The following is a 14,485-nucleotide window of genomic DNA, read 5'->3' on the forward strand; positions in this document are numbered from 1 at the left end:
CCAGATCTCCTGCCATTGCCTCCTCCATTGGCCAAACCCAGCGGGAAGCCAGAGGGCAGTGGACCCCCTGGGTGAAGGACAGAGGGTGGGCCTGGAGGGGCAAATGGGAACTTCTAGAACATGGGGACACTGGAGTTTTGCCCATTACCCTTTTTTTTTTTTTTAAGTTTGTTTTGAGATAGTGAATGGGGGAAGGGACAGAGAGAGGGAGAGAGAGAGAGAGGCAGAGAGAGAATCCCAAGCAGGCTCTGCACAGAGCTTGATGAGATCTCACGAACTATGAGGTCATGACTTGAGCCAAAATCAGGAGTTGGACACTAAACCGACTGAGCCACCTAGGCACCCCGCTCATTACTCTTAAAATGGGACCCATGCTGGGTGTCTGCTCCCTGCCTCAGGTTTGTAGTCAGAGTGCCCCCTGTGTGCGAGGGCACCAGACCCTGCCGCGGGGGGGTGGGGTCTCAGCACTGTGGGCGTGCACACCCTTCTGGGAACATCTGCCTCCACATTAGGTTTCGCATTCCACCTTGCACTGTGCCATAGCTCTTTTAAACACCGTCTTTTCAAAAGGAAATGAATATAAGAATTACGGCAATGTGCTGGGGTGAGAGCTATAAGGCACAGATGTCAGGAAATTAGAAGTTATAGTTCCCGAACGTCAGTGACTCGACAGGGCACACTGGGCTGGGGGGCAGGTGAGGCACGCTCCCGCTGCAGCTCTTTTGTGTTAGCACAGACCCAACGGAACCACGGGGACTGGCGTCCCGGCCCCAGACCGGGGGTGGGTACGCACGGGCACCAGCCCCACGGCAGCACGCGCGGCCCAGGGACGGCTGTGCGTGCTTCACTGTGCAGCCTTTCCCTTGCTTGAACAGTGATTTGCTTTGCACGCACAGACCGTAAGTTTAGAGAGCTCCCGATCTATGCAGCTGAAAGACGAGTGGCGCTCACACGCCCTGCGCCCCTCCGCCCTGGCCACTCAGGGCAACGACCGTCGTCGAAGTGGTACTTGGCACAGCCCTTCTGCGTGCGTCCTCATCCGCTCGTTTTCAAGGTGTTTTCAGGGCCCTGCAGAGGTGCTAGTGGCTCAGGGGTGGACGGTGGGGGCGCTGGTGTGGGAGGTGGTGAGGGGGACCCCACCCGTTTCAGCCAGAGAAATCATGCCCCTTTGCCGACTGTTTACGTTGAAATTGCTTAAATAATTCACCTGACAGTGGTCCTGCCGCTCGACACCCTTGATGAGCACCTTCCTGCTCCAGTGAGAGTCATGCTGGGATTCAGACGGTTGAATGTCTACACAGCGGGTGTGAATTTGACGGACCAGGGCCCCTCAACTGAGGGCCTCATGTTCCGGAAGAGCACGGTCATTAGAGCCTTGAGCAAAAAGCGAAACATAAAAAGATTGGCTACAGGGCACACGGTGCATACGGTAGTTGAGTTACAGGTGCTCGTTAGGTTAATGCTCAGGAAAGCGCTTTGCACACTGTAAAGTGTCTTATCTAAGTACCGGTGTAGTTTCTCTGTCTCTCCAGATTGTTGACCGGAGGAAAACTACCAGACAGACACAGACCACCGTGAGATGTTCCGTCCGAGCCCCAGTGCTGCTGATGGGGTCAATGCTGACCTTTCCTCCTGCGGCCTGGCTGGCCTCCCCCCAAGACCCGCTGGGGTTTGATGGGAGCCGGTGCAGTCTGCCTTTTACGCACCTCGGGCAGATTTCAGCTATCGATCTCACTAAAATTACATCCTGTTTTCTGTTAGATCAAGTGTGTTTTCTGAAACAGCTCGGTGAAGATATCTTAGACAATCTTGTGCAATTTGAAGATAAAATACGACCTTACGGTGAATTGTGGTAATTAACACCTGTGTACAAAGCAGGCCGTTTGAAGGGGTTCACCTTAAAAGCAGCATCAGGAAGGCTTGGGGTGTAACCTGGGTACTTCCTTCCCCCAGCCCCCAATCAGTGTCTTTATTTCCACACTGGATGCTATTTATTAAGAGACATCGATTTTCCAGCCATTCCTTGTCAGGCACCCTGCGGAGGCCCAGGGGGTGAGCTGGGCATCTCTGGAACAAGGGTGAGTAAACGACCCAGATTACCCATTGGGGTCAGCTGGGCGCCCTGCTGGCAGCTGGGCTTCCCTGGTGTCTCTGTCTCAGAGAGCCACTGTTAGTGCCTTGTTTGCCGTCAGAGACTTCAGTCTGTCTCAGTGCAGGGGAGACAGACCTTTACCTGCACGAGCAAGTGCTGAAACTCTTGCCGTCCTCGCTTACCAAGAATGGCCTTTTCCCAACGAGGAGCTTGGCTGCAGAGCGGAGGAGCTGGGCATGCCCCCCACGAGCTGGGATGGGATCTTCGATGGCGGGCCCCGGGTGCAGAGGCTGGCCCGGCCGTCTGTTGTGCTAGGGTCTCCAGCTGTGCGACTGACTGCACTGTGTGCCTTAGTGTGGCCGGCAGATTGGCGGGGGGCGGGGGGGGCGTGGACGTGATGGGGAGCACAAGGCCTCTGAACCGCTGATGGGGACTCGACCGAGGGCACACTGAGCAAGTGCCAGCCTTTATTTCCCCCCTTAGCCTTCCGCACAGATGGGCCAGGCCCCCATTAGAGGGAAATGGCTGGGGGGAAAGAGGTTGTGTAAGGGCGGTGTTCGGGTGCCGTGGTCCGTGAAGCGTCCTGTAAGTCAAGCACTTTCTCCAAGGAGAGAGCAGAGAGAGGCCAGGCCCGTGTGTCCTCACGGCCATCTGAAGACAACATTGGCCACCGTGGGGCCCGGCTGTTTGGTTGGTTGCTGTCCATGTGCTCTATCAGGGGCAGGAGAGGGCAGGGAGAAGGCCTCACTCTGTTGCGGACAGACTCAGGGATGATATTGGGTTTGCCTCCTAATGGGGGAGGGTCTCTTGGTCCTGTCACCTCTCCCCCTCACTGAGCCTTGTCTTTTTTATTTTTTAATTGTTTTTAATTTTTTTTTTTTTTTTTTTTTTTTTTTAATTTTTGAGACAGAGAGAGACAGAGCATGAGCAGGGGAGGGACAGAGAGAGAAGGAGACACAGAATCCAAAGCAGGCTCCAGGCTCCGAGCCGTCAGCACAGAGCCCAATGCGGGGCTCGAACTCACGGACCGTGAGATCATGACCTGAGCTGAAGTCGGACGCTCAACCGACTGAGCCAGCCAGGCACCCGAGCCTTGTCTTTATAATGGGCTTAGGGACCCAGCAGCTTCATGAGGGGCCGAGGACCAAAGACGGTGATGACAGTGTAGCATGCTGAGGGCGGGGGCGCTGGTCAGTGTTGGCTCACCTGTCGAGTGGGTGAGCCTCGGAGCTCTCTGCGGGTAGGAACGGGCCTGGTTCTTCTCGGGTCCCTGGAGCCTGGCACAGGGCCAGGCCCCCAAGGGGCCCTCTGTTGTTCTCTGCTTAACAAATGGCCGACTCTGCTGCCTTGTGAAGCGTGAGGCCCTGCCCTCTCTCCACTTTATCGAGTCCCTGCAGCGTGTCAGGCACTGATAGGCTTCCTGCACAATGGGCTAAATCCTGCCGTGCTCATTGCGCTTAGATCCCTGGGGAGGGGTGGGCAGACAAGTAAATAAATGAGCCGTGTCCCAGTGACCGTCCTCACTGGTAGGAAATGGTTGTGTGAGTGGTGTTTGTTAGATCAGAACTAGCTCACTAGACTCCACGCTGTGGACCTGCCCAGCTCCCGCGTGCCTGATTGCCTTCTAGCTTACTCTGTGATATACCTATTTGTCAAGTCTTCAATATCCTGAATGTCCCCACTAGCCGTAAACTCCAGGAGGCAGGGGTCTTTCTCTGTTCCGTACACACAGTGTCCCAAATGCCTAGGACAGCGCGCGGCTCTCCATAATTATCCGTGGAGTGAACCGTTGGCTCGTAAAGAACAAATACATTCTGTAGTCCTTTGATAATTCCAAGGAACTACTTATTTCTTTTGCGCATAAATGATGTTTTGTTTAAGAAGCACAGACACGGAGAAAATCTGGAAACAGGAGGAGAACGAGAAGAAGTCAGCTTACAAAGAGAATGTTTTATTAAGTGGTAGAAAATTATTGTTGAACTTGCTATTAGAGATAGAAATTCTGTTTTCAGAAGAGCAGTGTTTGACATGAATACTTAACCAGAGTGAGGAGAGGGTAACTAGGAAGCAGGCAGAGAAACTGAAGAGACAGGCTTTGAAGTCAGGCCAAGGTTGACTTGACCCTCCCAAGTCCACAGCCCGGTGGAGTCCTGAAAATAAAAGTGAACGTGTCCATGGAGCCTGGCGGTTTAATTTGCCTCGGCTTCCAGAAATGCTGGGTCTGGAGCGAGTGTCTCCATGCGTGTGCCTGAAGGAAGGACAGTGCTGGGAGACTGGGTGGCGAGTGTGGGCTGAGAGCCGGGACTTCTCAGGGAAGTTTCCTCGTGAGGTCTTGGAGCTCTCTCCTCTCTCGACTCCCAGAGGACCCGTGATGTTGGCCGTAGGGCCCGCCTATGATTTTACCACCAGAGACTGGGAACCAGGACCCCCCCCCCCCCCCCCCGCCATGCTGCACAAATGCTACACGTCACATCCAGAAACAACAGGAGACTGGATGGAGGGAGACTTGAGAAGCAGGCGGCAGGGGAGGAAGTGGGGAGACCCTCAGACGTGCCTAGTGCCACTTTCCACAGATAAAAGGTGAGCACCTACTGTGTGCCAGAGCCGTGGCTGGGAATGAAAACTAGGTGGTAGTGCCGGCCATGATAGAGCCGGGCCGGGGGCTGGGGGACGCCACAGACAACCCAGGATTTCTCCGTGTAGACGTCTGCGTTCGTAGCCCGGAATCTCTGGGTAGCGTCCAGGGTTGTGGCCTGTGTCTGCCGGTCTTTGTTCAGCCACCGGCTTGCGCCTCTCATGCATGGTGTTTTACCTGGGGTTATTTGCTCCTCCCTGAATGCACATGCTGCTTTTTCTGTGGGAGGCTTGTTCTTTCCATAATGCTCCAGTGCCCAAGGGATCATGTCACATCATCCCCAAGAATCATTCCCAAGGCTGCTGAGGACAGTGCTCACTGTGTGGTGCCCGAGTCCATGGGAAAAGAGTCTTTGGAAGCTCTCAAGAATGGAATGTAGCTGAATGGGCTGTGGTTCCATGTTGGGTGAGGCCACAGAGAATTGATGAAGGATGTACATTTGGGGAAGTCTTCAATGGGGAGTATCTTAGCATCTGTTCCCCCAGATGCAGCCTTGGCTGTGGACAGTTTGTGGGATGGTGATCCCAGGCAGCAGAAGTGAGGGAGTGGGGAGGTGCCATAGGGACGGAAGAGAGCCAAGGGTTTGTTGTTGGGCTCACTCCTTCAGTCAGTGAAACCTCGGCTCTTCCAGAATCTTGAAGCTTCAGATGGCTTCCAGAATTGTCCACCCGAGTCAGGAGCCCAGAGTGGTCATGTGTTGGCTCCCATCCCTCATTGGTTGAGGGTTGCCCTCCGCCATATTGAACCGTCTTCACTTCTGGGCTGCAGGGGCTCAGCTAGGACGCCAAAGGACACCCTGTGCAGCAGAGGCGGGATGCTGGAAGACCAGGTAAGTGTGAGCTGTCCTCTGTAGCTGCTGCCAGAGTCGGGTGTGGGCCAAGGGGACACAGCGAGAGCCCCACTGGCATTTCAGTAAGGGAACCAGAACTCGCACAAAGCACAAACTGGTCTCTGGTGTCCATCCAAGAGGGAGGAGGGTGCGTAGTGTTCCGTCACCCCCTGTCTTACTCATATTTTTCTTTCGCTGCCCCGTATTGCTCATTCCTCCACCCCCTTTTCTCCCTGGCGCCTCCTTTCCCCAGCATGCTCCTCAAGGAGAGGCTCTATCTCCCTGGAAGGGGCTTCGAATTTAGAGATGCAAACGTTGCCTAGTCTGATTTCCCAGGTGTCGCAGACTCTTCCCCACAGTGTGACAAATGGTATCTGAAGCTTCCTTGAAAACCGTCATCGGAAATGCATCACCAAAAACCACCCTTTCCTTGTTGGACAGCTCTGACTGCTGGAATTTCTCTCTTCTGCTGAAATCTGTTGCTGACTTGTACCCACTGGTTCTCGCCTGGCTTTTTGGAGCACAGCAGTGCAGGTCTCCTTTGTCCCCTAGGGTAGGCCCTTTCTCTGCTACAGGCCTACGTCAGGCTCATAAATAAGGAGGCACGGACCCATCCTGCAGGAGAGTCACAGCACAGTGAGGCATCTGAATAGAAAATCGCAAAGCAGTGTGGGAAGTCCAGCCATTGCTGTAGTGGTGTGTTGGTTATGTGTGTGCGTGTGTGTGCCTTTCAGTTTGTCATTCGAACAAGCAGAGGATGTGGCGTGGGGGTGTTGTGTGTTACCTGTGTGCAAGGTACAGAGGGGTATTTGGTCAACTTGTCACCCAGTATTGTAGCCCAAAGGGGTGAGCAGTAAGTACTCGTGTGGGTGTGTATTTGAGTCATGGCCTTGAGGGTTCAGGGGTCGCGGGAGAGAAGATTCATGGCAGATCTTGGAGTGTTTTATCTAGTACTTTCTCCTAGTGCAGACGGGTGGGAAGCCATGGAAGGGTTTGAAGGGGGGGGCAGTGACAGGGACAGATGTGAATTTTGAAGCGATTCACTCTGGGATCAGGAAGGAGAATGGTTTGGAGGTGTGTCAGTCAAGATGACTTTTAGCAGAGGCACCAACTGAAGACGTGTTTGAGGATGAGGATGGCTGTTCATTGGGGTAAAGAGGCATCTGGGGACCAGTGGTTCCAGGCCGGGCTCAGCCGCCATCACAGTCTCAGGGGCCATGTTTCCCTTTGAGATCCTCGAGGCATCGACCCGTCTTTCGCTTGCTCTCCTGTAGTTCCTGGGTGTTTACCTCTGTTCCAAGCAGTGCACACGGAAATGCCTGGCCGAAGAAGAGGGACGTTTCTTTCTTCTTAGGGAAGAAAGCTGCTCCCAGAAGCCCCCTGGCAGCCTCTCCCCCAGACCCCCTTCGCCACACTGAGGTCCCGTAGCCCCAGCGGCCGGGTGGCTGTCCCTGGAGCGGGAGGGGCACTGCCCTTGAGGCAGGCACGGGCACCGGGGTGGGTCTGGTGGCCGGAGCGAGGGCACTGGTGGGGGAGGTGAGATTCTTACCCTCTCCCCTCCTCCCCCTGGGCCAACCCAGGCTCTTCCAGATCCTTATGTGCTCCGTCCACCATCCTCATGGTGCTCAGCTCTGCAGTGCGTTCCAACATAGGATGCCGACAGCAGAGTCCGGATCTCGCTTATCCGGGGCACAGCCAGGAGCTCCCTTCTGCTTGTGCGGGCTAACGCTGTGTGCGTACTTTTGGTTTTTTAAGTTGATTCGTGCTGTTAACCCGGGTTCTGCTTATGACAGGCTCAAATTCACAGGGTGCTGCTCTCGTTGTTGTCATACGTGAACATATCTCTTCCTGCTGTGTCGCTCATGAATTGAATTGTATCCCTTGGTGAGTCTGTTTATAAAGTGAAGCATGATTTTAAATGCAAACAGTCCCTTGGTAAGTCGTTCTTGCCTCTTCATAGCATCCAGTATATTCTCCTGTTGCTTATGCACACGTGTCACCCACGTGACTGTGACGCAGGCAACTTTAGGCTCTCTGAAATGTTTTTAATACAGCCACTAAAAAATGATCTAAAAACATTCCCGTCAGGCCTGATGCAGGTCAGACGTCACAGGATGTAAGCACTGGCAGTGACTTCGCAGGTCACTCGTTTTGCCCTGTTTCTTCTGCTCCTCAGGGGTCGTCATGCTCTTCAAGGGGTGGACCTGTATGATGGTCCTTGACTTCTCCCCTTTGGCCTTGGAGGGTAATGCACAGTCTGTGTGATTCACGATCTCATCTGCTGGTTTTTCTCTTCGCTTCAATGTTAACAGGCTTGGTACTGACGCTAATTACGTGACTAAGGACCTGCTCCGGTCCATTAAATTCCCTAAGACTGCTTCCACCAGGTTGAAACATGTTCCAAGTACTCGGTCTGTGGGGACAAACGTAAGTGTTTGTCTTGATCAGTCTGCCCCATTAGCCACGTTTTTTTCCTGGCGTCATCTTGGGAGCGCTTTCCTCCCCCCAGCAGCCTTCCCCAAGAGTTTGTGTCTCCGCATTGTATCTTGTCCCGTTGGTTGCTACATTTATGTGCAGGTCTGGCTGTCGGCCGACCTGCATCGTGGGAAGCAGGGACGTTCGGAGCTGCCTCAGGCCGTCTCCCCTTTGGTTTCTCCCGTTTTCTCCAGCTTCTGCTTTATCACTGCACCGTTCCGACCTCACCTGCGTGATGCCCCATGCCAGCGCTTTCCGGGGCCCTACTGTCCGTCCGCCTGTGCGTCTGTCCTGCAGCCATGCACCCGCCCCGCGTGCGTCTCTGCCAAAGGGCTGTGTTCCTTCCACTTGTCATGACATCCCGAAGAAGGGATTCTCGGGCAGGTTAGTTCAGGTCTGTGTGTGATTCCAAGACCGAAAACTCCTTCCCCTTCCTTCCTGTATCTCCTCTGGAATCCGGAACCGCATGCATTCAAGCGATCACACGTCCTTTTATTCCTCACTTTGGTGTTGAAGTCTTTCTTCCCCCTCAGGCTACTGCCAAGTGTCACCGTGCGATGTCCGCCACCGTTCCTTCTGTGGCTGGCATCTCCGTCCTGCAGTGGGTTTAAGTGTCCTTTGAACCCACCCAGTTCACCCTCCCCATGGCAGCAGATGTTTAAAGCACAGATGCGGGTTAGCCCTCCTCCCACATAAACTGTGGCTCACCGTTGCCTTCCTCGGTGGCAGGGGGGTGCTGTGGGTGAAATGTGGCCGCAAACGCGTTTCTCTTGGCTCTCCCATTGTCTTAAGATCTTTTAGATTAGGGCCGACCTTGAAGCATCTAAAGATTTCATGTAAAAAATTGGAATTCCCGGTCTCTCTCTGAACAGCCCAAAGATTTGATGACCTTGTCCTAAGACCTGACAGGGTGGCCCCAGCCGCAGCTGGGGCCTGTGCTCCGTCACCTGAGTCCTGCTCGGCGGCTTCCCTTGCCCACACTGCTGGACTGGCATCTGTGGGCACTGGAGTTTCCTGCCCTGCTCTCCCTGAAGGAGGGTCCCAGACCTCTCAGGGGACTTCGGGCCCTCTGGAACCTAACTTTCACTCCCTCTGCTGGTTTTATTTCCACCTCCCTGCTTCTCCATGAAGCTATAGCCACACAGCATGCACGCTAAGCTAATGGTTTCCTGCTTGTCTTTGCTGTCTTTTCTTACAATGGGATGTTGCCATTTTTTTTTTAAATTTTTTAAACATTTATTTATTTTTGAGACAGAGAGAGACAGAGCATGAACAGGGGAGGGTCAGAGAAAGAGGGAGACACAGAATCCGAAACAGGCTTCAGGCTCCAAGCTGTCAGCACAGAGCCCGACGCGGGGCTTGAACCCACGGACCGTGAGACCATGACCCGAGCCGAAGTCGGACGCCTAACCGACTGAGCCACCCAGGCGCCCCATGGGATGTTGCCATTTTTATTACCATACCCACTCCTTTGTTTCACACCCTTTTTGCGTGACCTGTTCCCCAGCATTCCCATCACTTCACAGACGCTTGTGTTTACAGTTAACGGAAGGGTTGGTTCCCCCAGAAAGCCTTTCCTGACTTCTCGAGTGGATCCTGCCATCCCTTCGCATTTCACTTAGCGCGCGGCTGACTGCCCCCCTCCCCCACCCCCGGCCCCCACCAGACTGCAGGGCATTTGAGGGCAGGGTCTGGGTCTGTGGCTTACTGGTCTTCGTATCCCCCACGGACGGTACCTAGTAATTGTAGCTTGAATGATTTCTTCCTGGGCTATAAATCTTGGGAGACTCTATCTTCCTTAATGACTCTGAAGTCTGGTAGGCGTCATGAAAACAAGGTGAGGGGTCATGTCTGCTTTATCAACACTGTATCCCCAGTGCCTCGATGGTGGCCTGTGGCCTCAGTGCCAAATTTACTGAATCAGGTGAGAGACTGAAGAATTAAAGACGATGCCTGAAGTGTTGGAGAGGCCTGCGTAGCAGTGAGGACCCAAGTGTATATATCACACACATATATTTCTTTTACTGTCGCATAAAAAGGTTATGTGCGCGCTCCAATTCTATCACTGATATAAAAGGATATTTTATACATCTCAGTATTATTTGACCTTCAGGTGATGAATCTGACCTTGAACTGGAAAGGAAGTATAAGGAGGATGATCGAGAAAAGACTCCAAGGAGGCCGCGGACACAGAGGACGGAGAAAGTCCAGAAGATCTCCTCGGGAAAGGAGGCCGGGCAGGTTTCCGGAGTGAAGAAGCCCATCATAAGTGTGGTTTTAACGGCACACGAAGCTATTCCAGGTGAGCACAGCAAGCGGGACGGGGCCAGAGAAGAATGTTGTGCTGAGTCCATACTGGGCAGTCTCACTGCTTGGACCCCGTGGTCCCGGGCAGGGGCTGCTGCTGTCGCTGCCGCAGACACGGTCAGAGGAGCAGCGGCCACGGAGCGTGTCTTTCCTTTGCTCCCCTGGCTCAGTCCCTGTCCTGGGTGTGCCCCCCCGCTCACTGTGTTGAGCGGTGCGTCCCCCGTGTGAGACAGACCTGCTGAGACCAGAGGGACGCAGCCCGCTCCCGGGAACCCATGTTCTGCGGTTCCCTCCGCCTAACTTCTGTCCTGGATTTTTAGTGGCTCCATCAAATGTTTTATAATGCTGGAGATTTCTGTCTGCATTTCCTTTCACATAAAGCAGCCTGTGGAGATTTTATAGTACCTTTTTTAAAAAAAGGCCTCTTTCAGGAAGGGATACTTCAGACAAAAAGCAGTATGATGTGATAGTAGGTTCCAAAGTATAATAATGGTTTTTTCCCTATCCATTTCGGGGGCTAGTTGTCAAATGTATTTTAAAATCAAGTGTAGGATTTTAAGAGCAGCTGCAGCCATTTAAACAGTCCTTTCCAGTGGAAATAGTAACTCCTTATTTAAGGTGAAAATGCCAGATAAGTGCCTCTTTACACTTCGATGCGGAGTACGATGATCATTAGGAAATAAAAACACTGGGCGAGAGGAACCTTCTGGAAACTCACCTCATCTGCACTAGCCTGCTTCAGAGCAGTGTCAGTCTGGGAAGAGAAACCTCGGAGAGGGGTGGCTTCTGTTCTCAGCCGTCTCTAGACGAAGTTCCCACAGTAACGTCTTTAAAATTGGCGGTAGGCTTTCAGGATTTCTGCAAGGGGGGTAGAAGTGTGATGGATGTTTGCTGTTCTAGATCCAGGGATAGATTGGAGCCTTTTCTTCACTGCACTGGATACGTGCATGTGCGTGTGTCCACATACATGTGACGTGTCCACTGCTGTGCAAGGTCTTTGATCATTTCGCATCACGGAATTGCACGAGCAGAGGGACCCTTGAGGTTTTCCACTCCAGACCCGTCATTTGCTAGGGTGGAAACAGAGGCTGATGGTAAGGTCATGCCATGTTTGGGACTGGACCCTTGGCAGCTCGGATTCCTGTTCACAGCCGATGCCACTGTTCCATACTGTCTTGGTGCGGTTTTACGCTTATTTGCCTTTATACGGGACCTTATTTACCTTTATACGGGATTTACCTTATTTACTTTATACAGGATTTACCTTATTTACTTTATACAGGATTTACCTTATTTACTTTATACAGGACCACTCACAGGTGGTCCTTTATAAAACCCGATAGGTAAACACATACGTATGTATGTCCCCGTCTTACATGTTTTTGTCTTTTTCATAGATCAAAGGGAATTACCTCAGAAAGGTGTTCTGGTAGATTATTAGGAAACTTGCCCTTCCCACCCAACACACACACACACACGCGCACACACACACGTTAAACGTGTGAACTGCAGGAAAACCAGTACCTGGTAAGGGTACTGTATACAGTGAGGAAACACTTCTGGGGCTCCACTCCCGTAAGGGGTGGGATCCAGGACCTCCGCGGTGCCCCTTCAACGTATGCTGCCTTGTGCTTCATGTCAGGTGCCACCAAGATCGTTCCAGTGGAGGCCGGGCCCCCGGAGACGGGCACTGCAAACCCCGAGGCCACCCCGGCCGACCTGGCGCCTCGGAGAGGGTACCAGGAGTACGCCATCCAGCAGACGCCGTACGAGCAGCCCATGAAGTCCAGCAGGTAAAGTGTGTGTCCCGTGTGACCTCAGCCAGAGCTGGATTCTGGTGATGGCTGTGGGGGCTAGAGGACCAGCATGTTAGCGTCCCAGGGCTGTGTTTGCAGACTGGGTTGTAGAGGACATGGGTTCCTTGATGTAACCCAGGAGTTGGACTCTCCATTACGGTGCCTGTGTGTTGACTGAGCCCAGGTTGCTTCTGGGAAATGCACGGCAGATCCACTTGCTTTAGGACCTGAGCACCGACTGGCTTAATGAAGGGGGAGCAGTTTACTTACGTCAGACATATGTTTGACCTTAATAAAAAGAGGTGTAAGTGAGGCCTTACTTAGTACGTTTGCTGATTTTTATTTATTTATTAAAAAAATTTTTTTTAAGGTTTTTATTTATTTTGAAAGTGAGAGAGAGCATGTGCGCACATGTGCACAGGTCGGGGGGAGGGGCAGAGAGAGAATCCCAAGCATGCTCTGCACTCATGTGGGGCTTGAACTCACGAACCGTGAGATCATGACCTGAGCTGAAATCAAGAGTCAGACAATGGACTGAGCCACCGAGGCGCCCCAAGTTTGCTGATTTTTAAAGTTGCACATATTATAATGAAAAAAAAAAATCTTTATTCCCTCCCCATTTTCAAAAGTAACACTTGTTGGGGCGCCTGGGTGGCTCAGTTGGTTAAGTGTCCGACTTTGGCCCAGGTCATGATCTCACGGTTTGTGAGTTCGAGCCCCGCGTCGGGCTCTGTGCTGACAGCTCAGAGCTTGGAGCCTGCCTTGGATTCTGGGTCTCCCTCTCTCTCTGCCCCTCCCCGTGCTCACACTCTGTCTCTCTCTCAAAAATAAATAAACATTAAAAAAATTTTTTTAATTAAAAAAAAGTAACACTTGTTATTTTCTTGTGGAAAGTTCCTTCACCCTGGATGATGTAGTTAATCAAAGTAACCCATCGTTCTTCTTCTAGAGGCAACTACTGTTGCCACTGTAATTTTTTCATGATATACTAAAACATAGTGCTTTAATTATGTTACTTTTTTCTAATACAAAATACCAAGTGCATTGTTATCAACTTTTCTTTTTTTTAAACTTAACCACGCCTTAGGGACACCTGGGTGGCTCAGTTTGTTACACGTCTGACTTTGGCTCAGGTCATGATCTTGCAGTCCGTGAGTTCGAGCCCCGCATCGGGCTCTGTGCTGACAGCTCAGAGCGTGGAGCCTGCTTCTGATTCTGTGTCTCCCTCTCTCTCTGCCCCTCCCCCACTCGCACTTTGTCTTTCTCTCCCAAAAATAAACATTAAAAAAAACCCACAAAACTTACCACACCTTAAAAAATGTTTTTGATACATAGTTTTAAAAAAGTATCTGCTGTTGAATAGGGTGCACTGTAGTTTGTGTAGCCAGGTTTTGCTTGATGGGCAATGTTGTGCTCAAGGGTCTCAGACCTTCGTCTTTCGGTTCTTCTTCACGACTTCCTGTGGGGTGAATTGCTAGCACTGAAATTGCTGTCTCAAATAGTAGAGAACTTATAACTGTAACCAACATTGAAAACCGTCCTCCACACACATTGGGTCAGTTGACAACCCTTAGTGAATGCCCAGGTGCCTTTTCTATACCCTCCCCAGGGTCTCGGTCTCACCACCTGTGATAGGTACCTGCTGGTGTGGGGGTGGGGGGTTAGCAAACTGCACCTGAGCTCTGCAAACATTTTTCCAGCCGAGACGAAAGACAAAGAAAATGCCAGTTGCCAGTAGGTTTCCTCTGTTTCTAGAAGAGGGGAAATGAGGCGTTCTTGAAGAGAGCATAGCTTTTAGTGCCAAACAGACCTGGGCTGGCTCTAGACTTTTCTACCATGGTTCAGCTCGACAGATTAAATGCCCGTTATATGCCAGGCACTGGGGATGAGAGAGAACAGGACAGACGCCCTGTTGCGTGGAGGAAGCCTTCGCTCTGTTGTATCTGACTCAAGTGGATGTGCCTCTGAGCCTCTGTTATTCCAGCCGTAAGATCGTCTAGTACAATCTGACTTAGTTTAGTGGTGAGAATAAATGATAAACCATATGAACATGGTGTCATGTGGGATGCTTCATTAATTCGTAGCCTCAATCCTCCGTGCTTGCAGCTGTGGGCAACTGAATTTATTGATGAAGTTGTAAAAATACTCATTCCTTTGGCAAAACTGTCATGGAATTAAGTTTGAAGAACATTCTGGTGTCAACTTAGGTTGATTTGTAGACCCTAGCTAATTATTTTCACACTCTTTCAAAATCTGCTGGGGAGGGGTTCAGCTAACTGGTCATCTAGTTAGCCAGCAAATCTATGCAATATTTAATCAACAGGTTTTGGCCGTACTTCAGCTGTCATGCA

The 14,485-nt window shown here is 51.8% G+C and overlaps 1 protein-coding gene across 1 annotated transcript in view; it reads left to right on the forward strand.

The window, feature by feature from the left end:
* The window catches only part of ZFAT (zinc finger and AT-hook domain containing), a 191,667-nt gene that overhangs the window by 59,318 nt on the left and 117,864 nt on the right, over nt 1-14,485 (forward strand). The window contains 2 exon segments of the mRNA XM_030303806.1: nt 10,145-10,333; nt 11,981-12,131. Of these exon segments, the coding sequence (XP_030159666.1) occupies nt 10,145-10,333; nt 11,981-12,131 (340 nt within the window).

Source organism: Lynx canadensis, chromosome F2 (assembly GCF_007474595.2).
Source record: "Lynx canadensis isolate LIC74 chromosome F2, mLynCan4.pri.v2, whole genome shotgun sequence".
NCBI classification, from domain to species: Eukaryota; Metazoa; Chordata; class Mammalia; order Carnivora; family Felidae; genus Lynx; species Lynx canadensis.